Here is a 17,539-nt window from a genome sequence, read left to right as displayed (position 1 = left end):
GTTTAGTGTTAGGTTTAATTGTAACTTAGGTTAGGATTTATTTTACAGGTAATTTTGTAATTATTTTAACTAGGTAGCTATTAAATAGTTATTAACTATTTAATAGCTATTGTACCTGGTTAAAATAAATACAAAGTTGCCTGTAAAATAAATATTAATCCTAAAATAGCTACAATATAATTATTATTTATATTGTAGCTATATTAGGGTTTATTTTACAGGTAAGTATTTAGCTTTAAATAGGAATAATTTATTTAATAAGAAATAATTTATTTTGTTAGATAAAAATTATATTTAACTTAGGGGGGTGTTAGTGTTAGGGTTAGAATTAGCTTTAGGGGTTAATACATTTATTAGAGTAGCGGTGAGGTCCGGTCGGCAGATTAGGGGTTAATACTTGAAGTTAGGTGTCGGTGATGTTAGGGAGGGCAGATTAGGGGTTAATACTATTTATTATAGGGTTATTGAGGCGGGAGTGAGGCGGATTAGGGGTTAATAACTTTATTATAGTAGCGGTGAGGTCCGGTCGGCAGATTAGGGGTTAATAAGTGTAGGTAGGTGGCGGCGACGTTGGGGGCGGCAGATTAGGGGTTAATAAATATAATATAGGGGTCGGCGGTGTTAGGGGCAGCAGATTAGGGGTACATAGGGAAAATGTAGGTTGCGGCAGTGTGCGGTCGGCAGATTAGGGGTTAAAAAAAATTATTAGAGTGGCGGCGATGTGGGGGGGCCTCGGTTTAGGGGTACATAGGTAGTTTATGGGTGTTAGTGTACTTTAGAGCACAGTAGTTAAGAGCTTTATGAACTGGCGTTAGCCCAGAAAGCTCTTAACTCCTGGCTTTTCTCTGCGGCTGGGGTCTTGTCGTTAGATTTCTAACGCTCACTTCAGCCAAGACTCTAAATACCGGCGTTAGAAAGATCCCATTGAAAAGATAGGATACGCAATTGACGTAAGGGGATCTGCGGTATGGAAAAGTCGCGGCTGCAAAGTGAGCGTTAGACCCTTTCCTGACTGACTCTAAATACCAGCAGGCGGCCAAAACCAGCGTTAGGAGCCCCTAACGCTGGATTTGACGGCTAACGCAGAACTCTAAATCTAGGCGATTGTGATCAACTTGTAATACCAGTGAACATTATCATGCTCTGGTTTCACTCAGTGGAGCGCTAATATCACTTTCGTGAAAGCGTTATTTAGAGCTCCACTTGTTATCTGGCCCTTAGTGTTTAATGTCCCTTTAAAATTAAGACACATCTGTAGTTTTTCTTAAGATAATTTTTCCCCAAATGCATTAATGTAAACTTGTTAACTTTGATTTTGTAGACTTTGTTGAAGGTTTAAAATGAATAGTTGATCCTAATATGTGAAATGTCGCCATACTGTTCCTACATGCTTTTCTGAATGATTCTTTCACATCTTTGTTTCTCAGAGTGTATATTATAGGATTCAACATGGGTATAACATTAACATAAAGTACAGACAGAAATTTTCCCTCGTCCAGTGAATAAGAAGATGTTGGCTTCATGTAGACACCTACAACTAAAACATAAAATAGTACGACAACCGTCAGGTGGGAACCACAGGTTGAGAAGGTTTTGAGCCGGCCTTCTGCGGAGCTGATTTTTAGAATGGCATTGATAATATAGATATAAGACATCACAGTGAGTAAAAAACAGCTAAAAAGCAGGCAGACACCTTGTGCAAACATTACAAACTTGATAGTAGATGTATCGCCACAAGCTAGCTTCAATAACGGAGTTACATCACAAAAGAAATGGTTAATAATGTTTGATGTACAGAATGCTAGAGCAGAGGACAACACTGTTACAGGAAGTCCTGCTAAGAACCCAGATAGCCAAGCCATGGCCACTAATATTAGACAATTCTTTTTGTTCATTATTTGAGGATAAATTAGCGGGTTACAAATAGCCATATACCGATCGTATGCCATAGTGGTGAGCAGCAAATATTCCATACTAGCAAAGGAGTTGAAGAAATAAAGCTGCACCATGCACCGGTTAAAAGAAGTCATTTTATTAGCTGTGATGAACATGTGCAACAGATTTGGTGCCGTTACAGAACTATAGGAAATATCCAAACATGACATGCTGCAAAGGAAAAAGTACATGGGCTTTTGCAAATTTATGTCAGAGCTGATTAATAGGATGATAATAAGATTACCCAGCACTGTAAGAGAGTAGATGAGGAAAAAGAGACTAAACAGGGGGATTTGCAAGTCAGGAGCATCAGAGAAACCCACAATAAGAAATTCAGTTGCACTTTTGTTGCTCTTCAATAGAACGTCCAACACTGCAGCCCATGAAGATGATGATAAATCATTTAACCTATAGGAGATATCGTAATAATTATGTTTAGTCAACTAAATACATACAAATAAAAAATAACACAGCTGAGAAACTAATGGATTCATTGTCAAATATGCATCAGCCTCCTAAATACAGTATACAACAGAAGTGAGTACACCCCTGGGCAAAATCACTTAAATTATTCAAAATTGTATCACCTTTCAATAATTATTTTATTTCTAACTTGACAAGTGGAGTATTTCATATTATAAACAATCAAAAACAAATACTTTAGATTGAAAATACAGGCTTCAAAGTAGAAACTTAATGCAACAAAAGTGAATACACCTCTGACACACAAGTTAGATTACTGAAAGAAAATTGAGAACACCTAAAAACCCTTGCTTGCTCTTCGGCACAAAACTGTGAGATTAAACTTTGCTAAACAACATAAAAAGCCTTATGAATACTGGGAGCACATTATTTGGTAAAGATGGCCAAGACCAAGATACAATTTTTCGGCTCAGATGGGGTGCATCATGTTTGGTGTGAACCTGGTCATGATTATTACAGTGAATGCATAGTCCCAACAGTGAATCATGGAGGTGGTAGTGATGTTATGGGGCTGCATGACTGCAAAAGGTGTTGGGGAGATGACATTTATAGATGGCACCATGAATGCCTGCAAAATACCAAAATACTGGCTGACAAGATGACTTCCAGTCTCCAGAAGTTTGGCAGAGGATGAATATTCCAGCATGATCAAACTATGTCTTGATTATGACTGTTAGGTATCATGGTGCAACTATAGTATAATCTTGGGGTAAGATGTATTTTGTGTAAAATGCAGGTTGGCTGTCAAGTAAAAAAAATGATAGCATGGACAAAGAAAATAGGCAGGAAAATATAGTGTTATATAATCCATGGTCGGGGAAGGTAGCAGATGGATTAGGTAGGTATATGGGTAGTGACAAACAAGTCATATTTTTAGCAGTATAGAAATCTGAATTAGCAACTTGTACAAAAGTGAGAAAGTAACTCAAACTCCACACAAGAGATTACAAAAGTGAATATATTTGGCTGTTGTCAAAATGAGTTTAATGTGCATTCTCCTTTTATACGTTCATAACTTAATTTACAGGAAAAGAAAGATGTAAGCTAACAAAATGCAGACAGTACATCAAGTTGAAAGTCTATTAGAGGTCATGGAGATTTTGGTTTATGGGAAGAAGAGGTGTTGTTGATAAAAAGTTTATATAAAAAGGGATTATTTAGAAATGTCATTATGCTTATTAATCATTTGCATCATTATGCTTATTAATCATTTGTACAGCTTTAAGTTGGGGGAAGTGATGAGTATACAAACAGGAGGTGTTTTGTTAGAAAACAATAGATTTTTTTGGAGTTTATTCTAATTGCTTGAGGAAGCATAATATTCTTTTGGCATAAATTCTGCTTCACCTTCTATAACACTTTCCTACAACTGTATCCAAGGCTTGAATCAATGTATTAAAAATTCACTTCTAACTTTTCCTGATGCCTATTTTATTTATTTATTTTTTTATTTTTCATATTTAATATTATGTTGTTTTGTTTTTTTTTTAAACTTGATAAACTATGATAGAAAGCTAACCCTTTAATCCCTTTTAAATTAAATAAAATGATGTCTCTCTAATATGGGATGAGAAAATGTCTTAATATAGACCCTGATTATAAGAATAATATAAAAAACTGTAGTAATAAAGGCCAAAATAGAGAGCTACATAGAATAAAGAAATAAATACATAAATAAAGTTTGTCCATCTTAAGAAGATACAACTAAATATTTGTTTACCACTTCTATTAAGGCTTTGGGCTCCATTTACTATTGGTCGTGCAGACATGATTCGCATACAATCTCCGCATTTAACATTTCACAAGCATTGCACCAGCCGCCTTCTACTCACTGACGGCCAATTGGCCTCTAGCAGGGGCTGTCAATCACCCTGATCAGATTTCAATCAAGATCACTGCTACTTAGCTATCGTTCCAGAGAGCCTGATACGACGGGCCTCCAAACAGCAATCAATACTTAGTAAATGGAGCCCTATGTGTTAATCTTTAGTTTAGTTCTGAAAAAAACATACAGGACTAGATTGGGCAGCACACTTTTTAGTGCGAGAAGTGTAAACATGATCATGAGGTTGCAGTATTTTTTGCATTAGTTACAAGTCGGACATTAAAAAATATAACTAACACTACATATATTTTAATATTTTCTGAGAATAAAGTGTCTCATTAGTTTCATTGGTAGAAATTGTGCCATATTAATCTTGTTTCTAGACCAAACCTCACCAAATTAAAAAACATGTTTTTTTTAAATAAGTAAGGTTAGAAAAGAATGTATAGCGAATAGTTTTAAACTATAATGCCTATAAACAACACATCATACACACATGCACTGTATACCCCAACTTAAATAGATTTACATTTACAACATTTTTCTGGCTTCAATATTACAATGAAGCAGTTTCACGGTTTATAGTCTGAGAAATATTAAAATCATTTTTTAGAAGAGGAGAATGGGGAGATATGTTGCAGCCCTTTCCTTCTGAAAGAAACCTACAACCTTATCCTTGATTTATATTAAAAATTAAAACTATACGTTGAAAATATAAAAAGTGTCAATTTTAATATAGAGCAAACATGCTCAGTATTCATATCATGCCTGTATACAAATGGCATTCACTTTGTTTAACAGTGATAAGGATGGATACTGATCAGACTCAGTTCATCTCAGTTCATCTAATGTAAATGATGATTTATCTTACACACTATACACAGGTGCTCATTTAAAAGAACTGTATTGTAACCTTACGAGTTGTGAAAGGAGCACTGCAAATGTCAGAGTCAGTTGAATTCCCAGTTTATATCTGGATAACAAGTAAAATCATTAGATAAACCTTTATAAAAGATTGAAATCAACTCCATATTCAAAGCTGGTGAGCATTGCAAAGCTGGTGAGCATTGCACATGATACCTTCTATACACAGCACCCTTCCTCTTTACATTCTATGGGGTAATTTACTAATGTGTGTGCGGACATGATCCGTTGTAGCGGATCTTGTCCGCTGCACATCGATAAATGCCGACATCATACGCTGTCGGCATTTATCATTGCACCAGCATTTCTAGTGAAATGCTTGTGCAATGCCGCCCCCTGCATATTCGCGGCCAATCGGCCACTAGCAGGGGGTGTCATTTAACCCGATCGTATTCAATCGGGCTGATTGCTGTCCGCCACCTCAGAGGTGGCAAACGAGTTAAGGAGCAGCAGCCTTACGACCGCTGCTTCTTAACTTCCGCTTCAGGTCCCTGTGAATGTGCAGTGGGTTGCAATGTGCAGTGGGTCAGAATGTGCAGTGGGTCAGAATGTGCAGTGGGTCAGAATGTGCAGGGGGTTGGAATGTACAGTGGTTCGGAATGTGCAGGGGGTCGGAATGTGCAGTGGGTCGGAATGTGCAGTGGGTCAGAATGTGCAGGGGGTCGGAATGTGCAGGGGGTTGGAATGTGCAGTGGGTCAGAATGTGCAGTGGGTCAGAATGTGCAGGGGGTTGGAATGTGCAGGGGGTCGGAATGTGCAGTGGGTCGGAATGTGCAGTGGGTCGAATGTGCAGGGGGTCGGAATGTGCAGTGTGTCGGAATGTGCAGGGGGTCGGAATGTGCAGGGGGTCGGAATGTGCAGTGGGTTGGAATGTGCAGTGGGTCGGAATGTGCAGGGGGTCGGAATGTGCAGGGGGTCGGAATGTGCAGGGGGTCGGAATGTGCAGTGGGTCAGAATGTGCAGGGGGTCGGAATGTGCAGTGGGTCGGAATGTGCAGTGGGTCGGAATGTGCAGGGGGTCGGAATGTGCAGTGGGTTGGAAAGTGCAGTGGGTCAGAATATGCAGTGGGTCGGAATGTGCAGTGGGTCAGAATGTGCAGTGGATCGGAATGTGTAGTGGGTCGGAATGTGTAGTGGGTCGGAATGTGTAGTGGGTCGGAAGCAGCATCCACTACTTCATAAATCGACCCCTATATCTATGGAGTTGATCAAAATCCTTAAGACAAAAATATAATTTGATTTTTCAACAAAAATCCCTATAGACTTTTATTGTGATTTTCTGTTGAAAATAAGTTGATAATTGTGATGGACCCCACTATTACTAATAGTAATAATAATAATAATAATATCATAATATTATTATAGTTACCTTAGTCCTGATAGAGAATACATCAAAACCACAATGTTATTTAGTCTCAATACTATTTGAATAAGAAATGAAGATTTATAGCTTAAAAATAGAAACTAACGCAAAGTAATCAGCTATGAGCTATGTGTTCTAGTTAAAAGGCGAAAGATAAATCAGTCATCGGACACAGCAAGTGGTCACGCTGTTATTTTCCTTCCTTTTTATGTGCATGCTGATTCCCTCTGGTATAAGTAATTGGATACAAGTTTAATCTTCTTATTACCTCTGAGGAAATTATTCTCTCCTCTAAGAAATGTTTCTATAAATATAAAATCTAATATGCTGTTGTGAATATGAACTCACAAATGTTAGTTGAAGCAGAGCAAGACGAAAAAGAGTGAAAATTGCCCAAATATTGTATTTCCCTTTATGCTAAAATTACAATCTAACTGTTCCATGATAAGCAAACCCTATATACACTGTACCAAGCAATATATATTTACAAAAAATAAAACACAGAGATTTGCCTTTCCAAATAAAAAACAAGCATCTAGGAGTCTCGTTAGTTCTCGGTGCATGGCCGTTCTCAGTTGCCGGTGGAGAGATTTGTCTGGTTAATTCCTATAACAAACAAGACTCCTCCATGCTAACTAGTTACGCAACACCCAGCAGACAAAGAAGCAGAAAAGGACTTTTAATACACCCAGCAGACTTTATGGTGACTTTTGTTGCATGCCATATACTGTTAGCATACCTGAATGTCAGCCCACATGAGATTGATTGCACTAAGTGCAACAGGAACCATAGAGGTACCCATAGAGTTCACCACTGTGCTTAATCATTACCACATATTTGCATGAGGTTGTCACATGTGAGCAGAATAGTTATTAACATCAATTAAAATTAATGCATTACACTATTTGGTGTTCTTTGTCTCTTTTTCTACACTTGCTGGAGTAGGATTGCATTCTACTATACTAAGAGACACAATAAAGCTACCATCTGAGAATATAGCTGCACAGAATGAGACACTTTGTAGTAGACACCAACTGTGTCTGAGGAGGGCTCTCCCATACTGCACCCCACTTACCTTATATGATTGAGGTGAAACATTGTGAGTACAAACCCCAGAGAGGACTCGTGTCTTTCTTCTAATATTGGGTGATAATATTACTTTCCACTACTATCTGTTGTTATGTTTTTAAATCTTGCACCATTTTTGAACTGTGATTGGGACTTGGAATAACTTATTGTATCATTCCCATTAATTGACTACTATTATTCCCCAGATAACTGCCACGTATTACAGACCATTGGTTTAGTTTTTGACAATCAGTCTCCAGTACAGACCACGTGGTTGTTGTGCTATGTGTAAACCATTTCTCACTGTATGTCCACATCTTCAAATAGAGGTATATAGTGAGCTCCGAGAGAAAGTTCCAGGAGCACCGGGTTTCAATAAAAATCACCTTTATTTGAATTTTATAAAACAATATGGTATAACATGACCCCCTGGATAAAACTGAGGTAGTTAACAGTAGAGAAATTAGTGGTGCCGACATGTTTCGGCTTAACGCCGTACTCTTAGGGGTCTATTTAACAAGGGCCGAATGGCCCCTGTTCCCCTTGTTTTCACGCGAGCCTTAAGGCTCGCCGGAAATAGGAGTTAAGAAGCAGTGGTCTTAAGACCACTGTTTCTAAACTCATAGGCTGATTGACACCCCCTGCTAGCGGCCGATTATCTGCCGTGAATCTGCAGGGGGTGGTATTGCACCAGCAGTTCACAAGAACTGCTGGTGCAATGATAAATGCCGACAGCATATGCTGTCTGCATTTATCGATGTGCGGCGGACATGGTTCGCTATAGCGGATTATGTCCGCTCGCACATATATAAATAGACCCCTTAGCCTCCTAATAAAAAAGTGATATTGAATATACTTTAAAAGCATTCACTGCATTTCCATTGGTCGGTTGGTACACACCTTATATATATAACCCTGAGGGGGGGTCCCAGATAAGGGCATTGAGACAGAGGTCTACCGAAAACCTATTTCGGGAACTCTCTCCTTCATGCCTCCAGCTGTCACCTGCAAAGAGTATTTAAGGGTGTAGTAAGAGGTGAATTTATATGCCTCAAAAGAAACTGTACCAATGAGGCAATTTATGAAAAACAAGCTGACGGCTTCATGGAAAGACTCAAAGAGAGGGAATATAAATCAGCTATTATATCTAAAGCTAGAAGAACAGGTAAATCAATTGACAGAATTAATATCTTGATTGTGCCAAGGGACATCCTACAGCCCAGGAAGGGAATACCGACAAAAAGGTCATACTCATTACAGAGTACTCACAACAGTATTTCAAAACATGTTGAATCATTAGGAAACACTATCCATTACTCCTAGCCGATGATGGGCTGCAAACTACAGTAGAGAAAGGGATAAGATTTGCATACAAGAAGGGCAGAACAGTAGGAAACATAGCGGTCACCACAAGGCTTAAGACAAGGGCTATCAACCACTCTTCCTGGCTGAGATTTAATGGAATGTATCACTGTAATTATACAGCCTGTGTAGCATGTGCAAAAGCAATGATGGGAGATAGCTTTAGCTCTATGGTTACAGGAGAGAGGTTTAAAATAAGCCTCTGTCTGCATTTTCATTCAACATATATTGTGTATTTGATCACTTGCACACAATGTGCACTACAATATGTGGGACTCAGTACTAGGGAGGCTAGAGTATGTATTAAAGAACACCTTTTCAGATATTAGGGCAGGTACACTCACTACGTTCCTAATTAAAGATTTTTCTCATTTTCATGGCAAGGATGTGAGTAGCTTCAGTTGGACCATCATAGAGAGGGTTTTACCTGTTAAAAAGGGGAGATAGAGCCAGAAGTTTAGCAGAGAGGGAGGCCTTCTGGATATTCAGGCTTAAATCAGAATGCAAGGGGGACTAAATTTCGAGTTTGATCTCATCAACTTCTGGTGAATCAAACTATCCCAGAAACAATGAATATAAAATATTAGGCTCTCTGTGAGCTTTCCCCAGGGCAAGTCTATATGTGATCTAAGAGTACAACATGTTCAAAATAAGTATGTACATTAGTATAATGTTTCTAAATAACTTACAGACAGCCTTCTGTTGCTTTCGAACTCGCTGATAGGCAACCAAATCACACTGGCCTAGATTTAGAGTTTGGCAGTAGCCGTGAAAACCAGCGTTTGAGGCTCCTAACACTGGTTTTAGGCTACCGCCGGTATTTGGAGTCAGTCAGGAAAGGGTCTAACGCTCACTTTCCAGCCGCGACTTTTCCATACCGCAGATCCCCTTACGTCAATTGCGTATCCTATCTTTTCAATGGGATCTTTCTAACTCCGGTATTTAGAGTCGTGGCTGAAGTGAGCGTTAGAAATCTAACGACAAAACTCCAGCAGCAGAAAAAAGTCAGTAGTTAAGAGCTTTCTGGGCTAACGCCGGTTTATAAAGCTCTTAACTACTGTGCTCTAAAGTACACTAACACCCATAAACTACCTATACACCCCTAAACCGAGGTCCCACCACATCGCCGCCACTCTATTACATTTTTGTAACCCCTAATCTGCCGACCGCCACCTACGTTATACTTATGTACCCCTAATCTGCTGCCCCTAACACCGCTGACCCCTATATTATATTTATTAACCCCTAATCTGCCCCCCTCAATGTCGCCTCCACCTGCCTACACTTATTAACCCCTAATCTGCCGAGCGGACCGCACCGCTACTATAATAAAGTTATTAACCCCTAATCCGCCTCACTCCCGCCTCAATAACCCTATAATAAATAGTATTAACCCCTAATCTGCCCTCCCTAACATCGCCGACACCTAACTTCAATTATTAACCCCTAATCTGCCGACCGAATCTCGCCGCTACTGTAATAAATGGATTAACCCCTAAAGCTAAGTCTAACCCTAACCCTAACACCCCCCTAAGTTAAATATAATTTAAACCTAACGAAATAAATTAACTCTTATTAAATAAATTATTCCTATTTAAAGCTAAATACTTACCTGTAAAATAAACCCTAATATAGCTACAATATAAATTATAATTATATTATAGCTATTTTAGGATTTATATTTATTTTACAGGTAACTTTGTATTTATTTTAACCAGGTACAATAGCTATTAAATAGTTAAGAACTATTTAATAGCTAAAATAGTTAAAATAATTACAAAATTACCTGTAAAATAAATCCTAACCTAAGTTACAATTAAACCTAACAGTACACTATCAATAAATTAATTAAATAAAATACCTACAATTACCTACAATTAAACCTAACACTACACTATCAATACATTAATTAAATACAATACCTACAAATAACTACAATTAAATAAACTAACTAAAGTACAAAAAATAAAAAAGAACTAAGTTACAAAAAATAAAAAAATATTTACAAACATTAGAAAAATATTACAACAATTTTAAACTAATTACACCTACTCTAAGCCCCCTAATGAAATTACAAAGCCCCCCAAAATAAAAAAATGCCCTACCCTATTCTAAATTAAAAAAGTTCAAAGCTCTTTTACCTTACCAGCCCTGAACAGGGCCCTTTGCGGGGCATGCCCCAAGAAATTCAGCTCTTTTGCCTGTAAAAAAACACATACAATACCCCCCCCCCCAACATTACAACTCACCACCCACATACCCCTAATCTAACCCAAACCCACCTTAAATAAACCTAACACTAAGCCCCTGAAGATCTTCCTACCTTATCTTCACCTCACCGGGTATCACCGATCGGTCCTGGCTCCAAAATCTTCATCCAACCCAAGCGGGGGCTGGCGATCCATAATCCTGCGGCTGAAGAGGTCCAGAAGAGGCTCCAAAGTCTTCATCCTATCCGGGAAGAAGAGGCGATCCAGACCGGCAACCATCTTGAACAAACCGGCATCTTCTATCTTCATCTGATGAGAAACGGCTCCATTGTGAAGACCTCCAGCGCGGATCAATCTTCTTCCGACGACGTCCAACTGAAGAATGACGGTTCCTTTAAGGGACATCATCCAAGATGGCGTCCCTCGAATTCCGATTGGCATTCTATTGGCTGTTCCGATCAGCCAATAGAATGCGAGCTCAATCTGATTGGCTGATCGGATCAGCCAATCGGATTGAACGTGATTCTGATTGGCTGATTCCATCAGCCAATCAGAATTTTCCTACCTTAATTCCGATTGGCTGATAGAATCCTATCAGCCAATCGGAATTCGAGGGACGCCATCTTGGATGATGTCCCTTAAAGGAACCGTCATTCTTCAGTTGGACGTCGGAGGAAGAAGATTGATCCGCGCTGGAGGTCTTCACGATGGAACCGTTCCTCATCGGATGAAGATAGAAGATGCCGCTTGGATCAAGATGGTTGCCGGTCTTGATCGCCTCTTCTTCCCGGATAGGATGAAGACTTTGGAGCCTCTTCTGGACCTCTTCAGCCACAGGATTATGGATCGCCAGCCCCCGCTTGGGTTGGATGAAGATTTTGGAGCCAGGACCGATCGGTGATACCCGGTGAGGTGAAGATAAGGTAGGAAGATCTTCAGGGGCTTAGTGTTAGGTTTATTTAAGGGGGGTTTGGGTTAGATTAGGGGTATGTGGGTGGTGGGTTGTAATGTTGGGGGGGGGGGGTATTGTATGTGTTTTTTTACAGGCAAAAGAGCTGAATTTCTTGGGGCATGCCCCGCAAAGAGCCCTGTTCAGGGCTGGTAAGGTAAAAGAGCTTTGAACTTTAGTAATTTAGAATAGGGTAGGGCATTTTTTTATTTTGGGGGTCTTTGTTATTTTATTAGGGGGCTTAGAGTAGGTGTAATTAGTTTAAAATTGTTGTAATATTTTTCTGATGTTTGTAAATATTTTTTTATTTTTTGTAACTTAGTTCTTTTTTATTTTTTGTACTTTAGTTAGTTTATTTCATTGTATTTATTTGTAGATATTGTATTTAATTAATGTATTGATAGTGTAGTGTTAGGTTTAATTGTAGGTAATTGTAGGTATTTTATTTAATTAATTTATTGATAGTGTAGTGTTAGGTTTAATTGTAACTTAGGTTAGGATTTATTTTACAGGTAATTTTGTAATTATTTTAACTAGGTAGCTATTAAATAGTTAATAACTATTTAATAGCTATTGTACCTGGTTAAAATAAATACAAAGTTACCTGTAAAATAAATATAAATCCTAAAATAGCTATAATATAATTATAATTTATATTGTAGCTATATTAGGGTTTATTTTACAGGTAAGTATTTATCTTTAAATAGGAATAATTTATTTAATAAGAGTTAATTTATTTCGTTAATTTATTTCGGTCGGCAGATTAGGGGTTAATAATTGAAGTTAGGTGTCGGCGATGTTAGGGAGGGCAGATTAGGGGTTAATACTATTTATTATAGGGTTATTGAGGCGGGAGTGAGGCGGATTAGGGGTTAATAACTTTATTATAGTAGCGGTGCGGTCCGCTCGGCAGATTAGGGGTTAATAAGTGTAGTTAGGTGGAGGCGACGTTGGGGGCGGCAGATTAGGGGTTAATAAATATAATATAGGGGTCGGCGATGTTAGGGGCAGCAGATTAGGGGTACATAGGGATAATGTAGGTGGCGGGGGTGTACGGAGCGGCAGATTAGGGGTTAAAAATAATATGCAGGGGTCAGCGATAGCGGGGGCGGCAGATTAGGGGTTAATAAGTGTAAGGTTAGGGGTGTTTAGACTCGGGGTACATGTTAGAGTGTTAGTTGCAGACGTAGGAAGTGTTTCCACATAGAAAACAATGGGGCTGCGTTAGGAGCTGAACGCGGCTTTTTTGCAGGTGTTAGGTTTTTTTTCAGCTCAAACAGCCCCATTGTTTTCTATGGGGGAATCGTGCACGAGCACGTTTTTTAAGCTGGCCGCGTCCGTAAGCACCGCTGGTATCTAGAGTTGAAGTTGCGGTAAATATGCTATACGCTCCTTTTTTGGAGCCTAACGCAGCCATTCTGTGAACTCTCAATACCAGCGGTATTTAAAAGGTGCGGCCAGAAAAAAGCACGCATAGCTAACGCACCCCTTTGGCCGCAGAACTCTAAATCTAGGCGACTATGTTTTGTTATATACACTCCTTAAATCCACTCCAGTATAGGTAAATTGCTCAAATATTACATATTATCCCGAGGTCTTTGTTCTCTTTCTATATAGGAATATATGAAGACTCTAATTCTAGTTGGAAATAGATTTAATATTAATATCTATTGTCAGGGGCAAGGTCACAGTACATAAGAAAGAGTGTTGGTTCTAGCGTTTTGTTATATACACTACAGAAAAAAGGTAGAAGACTCGTTCTACAGTAAAAGTTAGCTTTTATTTCCAAATTAAAAAGAATGACAACAGCCACCCTGTAAGTAAACTGTTTGTAAAGCCTTAAAAAGAAATTGGAAATAAAAGCTAACTTTTACTATAGAACGAGTCTGCTACCTTTTTTCTGAAGTATCTTCTGACCGGTGACTCACTCTATGTTTCGTGCTCTGCTGGCTGACTACCGGATTGTACCTGTATTCACCCCCCCCCCAGTGACGTCAGACGCCGAAGTAACAGCAGTGGGATCCTGGTCATCAGGCAGCTCGTTTAACCCAATTCATAGATGGAGAAAAAAAAAAAGGTCTATTGAGACCGAACACTGTGGATACCAAAAGGGAGGAGCTGTATCCAGAACCTTGAGGCCAAACTGCAGAATAGTGTACCGGAGGCTCAGGGGATCCATACGGGGGTATGTGCTCTGCCACAAATGACTTGTGAGCACTTTTGAATTACAGTTTATACATTCATGTTTCAGGGATTGGTTGTCTCGAATATCTTGTTATCCAGCTATCCTGCCTATAATTAACAGTGTCAGAAAGGAAAACGTTTCAGGATACACACTGCGTAAACTCCGTTCTGGGATCTAGTCTCTCAGGGGGTATTGTATGGACTTGAATTGACTGGCCAATCCATTTTTTGCTTATTAATATTTATTTTTATATATAAGCTTTATCACACCTGCACCCAGACTGTTCTTGTTATATACACTCCTTAAATCCACTCCAGTATAGGTAATTTGTTCAAATATTACATATTATCCCGAGGTCTCTGTTCTCTTTCTATCATATATAGGAATATAATACGACTCTAATTCTAGTTGGAAATAGATTTGATATTTATATCTATTGTCAGGGGCAAGGTCACAGCACATAAGAAAGAGTGTTGGTTCTAGGGCAAAATTAAACAGACCAGGTATGCTGCAATCAAATTTAGTCAGAGGCAATCTTATATTTGTGCACACTTTCAGTACCACTTTTGTTAGAGGGAGGTCCTTTCGAGCAAGGCATTTTTTGTGAAAGTTTTTTGAAACCCTCTTCAGTTTAGGAGAAGATTATTGTGCACTACGGTTAGTGATTTTATTAACCACCCTGAGTATAGAGACAGCTGTTAGGTTATTCAGGAATGGGGCATGTAAGGGCAATGGTCCTTGTAATTGGTCAGTCTGTGTCGAAGGTGATTGCTTTTAAAGTATGTTTGATATCACTTTTTTATTAGGAGGCTAAGAATACGGTGTTAAGCTGAAACGCGTTAGCCCACTAATTTCTCTACTGTTAACTATCTCAGTTTTACCCTGGGGGTCATGTTATACCTCATTATTTTATAAAATTCAAATAAAGGTGATTTTTTATTGAAACCCGGTGCTCCTGGAACTTTCTCTCCTTGCATTCTATTGGCCACAGTGAGCACGGGTACATATAAAGACCTGCAGGGGATTAAGCGTGCAGTCTGTCGATCTCTGGAGAGATATGCAACCAAGGGATTACAGTGTGTGAACAGCGGCTACACTGAGGTGAGTGTCTGGGAGCTCTTCCCCGACTACTGGGATAACAAAGGTTCACTTGGAAGGGGCGGTACTGACAGCAAGGACATAAGTGTACACTATGGACTCACAACTGTAAGTCAGCAAAAATGATTTGTTATTGTTATTGTTATGCATTTCTGAAAGAGAGGAGAAGAGTGCAGACTCAAGTGTAGGGTAATAAGTTCTTTAATACTTGCGCACACAGGGAATAAGGCAACTCACAAGAACAACAGTAAAAATCAGCACAGCACACAATGTGTTAAAAGTGTTGTTAAAACTTATCCTAACAGCAGTGGTTCAGCGGTCAGCGGTTTCCAACTCATTAACATACTCCAGCAGTCCTGGGTAGTTGTCAAAATAACCCGATTAAGACAGATGAGCTGTAGCCACAAAGTCCGTTTGGATTCCATTAGAAGAACTGTTTGAGCTGATGATATCTCTTTCAGCTAACAAATGCCAGACGTAGTGGGAGAATTTCACAAAAACCCTCGGCCCACAAGCTAGTAGTTTCCTAACTGCAGATTGGAAACTACGGTGGCCTCACAGGGTCAAAACTAGACAATAAGTGGCGGTTCTCTACGCGTTTCGTCCCGACACAGCTGAACTTTCTCAAGAGTGAAGCGTCAAGGTAGTGTGTGCTCCATATGAATGGTGTGGCAAGCACACTCCCACATATTAGACCAATGCCATCAGATCATAACCGGGAACAATTACAAACATTCATAAGGGGCATATTGATAAATAAAATACAATTAATAATCTATATCACTTGAAAAAGTCACATTGGATATACAAATAAATATTCAAGGTGATACAGTGTTTCTGCCAGCATAAAATATGAATTGTTAAAAACAAATTACTACAGTGTATGTTCTTACTGAAAATCCTAAAAACAATAAGGAGCAACTGTTATAAAATCCTACAAATATGTCATTACAAATAGTTATGTTTTTTTTAAAAAACTAGACAAAGTGAATCAAATCCTCGTACAAACAAATATATCAATAAATAAATTTAAAAATATGTCATAGAAAAGCCTGTATATCTAATTCGATATTTAACCCATGAGGTTCCATACAGTTAAGAGTTTATATCCAAAAGGTCTCTCTTTTCCTAAGTCGTAGTAGCCTATTAGTATCCCAGATATCTGGTGCAACCCATTCAACAATTTTAATACTCAAATCTTGTGGATTCCAATTGTGATGTAATTTAAAATGGTAAGATACACTGTGGTTTTCAAAACCAGACTCAATATTCCTAATATGTTCTCTGTCTATATTTAATTTTACGTTTTGTGCGACCTATCTAAATATGCCCACATTTACAGATTAACTGGTATACAACATATGTAGAATGACAAGTACACCTACTGTTACATGTGTATGTTTTACTGCCATCATAATTACTAAATGATGCACTATTATTTCCTATAAGGGGGCACATAATACATTCTGATATTTTACACGGATACAGACCATTAGCTTCGCCACACCAACTAGTGAGAGAACCTACTTGATTTTGTTGTCTTAATTTAGTTGGTGCAATGTAATTTTTAATATCAATGTTTCTTCAAAATATTTTTAATCTTATAGTGTTGATTGTTGAATCTAGTTACAAATTTGGGATGACCTTCCTTCTTAATTTGATGTATCCTTTGTTTAATACTTTTGGGTTGATTATTAATAAGGGATGCCCTATTCATATTGGCTACCTTGTTTTTACTGTTCTCCAACAAATCTACACTATAACCTTTTTCCAAGAATTTATTGGTAAGGATTTTGGATTCCTCATTAAAGTCATCCATATTCGTGCAGTTTTGTTTGATTCTTTGATACTGTGCTACTGGAATACTCCGCTTCCATTGTCTTAGATGGCCACATTTGGCATTCAAAAGGCTATTTCTATCTGTAGATTTATGATAATTTCTTACCACTTTAGTGTTAGAATTGAGATTATAATACAGAGTAAGATCTAGAAAGAAAATAGATGTTGGTGAACTATCATGGGTAAATTTTAGATTATATGTATTCCTATTTAAATTAGTTAAAAAACCATGAATATTTTCTGAAGGTCCCTGCCAGATGATTATAATGTCATCAATGAATCAATGATACTTGATAATA

General features: G+C 38.4%; 1 protein-coding gene across 1 annotated transcript; it reads right to left on the bottom strand.

Moving 5' to 3' along the window:
* Nucleotides 1–1,289: 1,289 nt before the first annotated feature.
* Nucleotides 1,290–17,220, bottom strand: LOC128640557 (olfactory receptor 1019-like). Its single transcript, XM_053693027.1, has 3 exons — nt 17,128–17,220; nt 16,295–16,302; nt 1,290–2,343 (listed from the first exon to the last, which is right to left on the bottom strand). Exons 1-3 carry the CDS (start codon nt 17,218–17,220, stop codon nt 1,290–1,292), a joined length of 1,155 nt encoding a protein of 384 aa, XP_053549002.1.
* Between the last annotated feature and the right edge of the window lie 319 nt (nt 17,221–17,539).

This window comes from Bombina bombina, chromosome 9 (assembly GCF_027579735.1).
Source record: "Bombina bombina isolate aBomBom1 chromosome 9, aBomBom1.pri, whole genome shotgun sequence".
Classification (NCBI taxonomy): Eukaryota; Metazoa; Chordata; class Amphibia; order Anura; family Bombinatoridae; genus Bombina; species Bombina bombina.
Note: the sequence above shows the minus strand (reverse complement) of the source record. Positions and strands in the feature narration are given on the sequence as shown.

What these genes read in the sequence shown, in the direction of transcription:
- LOC128640557 (XM_053693027.1), bottom strand. Translation starts at nt 17,220, where the DNA reads ATGGATGACTTTAATGAGGAATCCAAAATCCTTACCAATAAATTCTTG.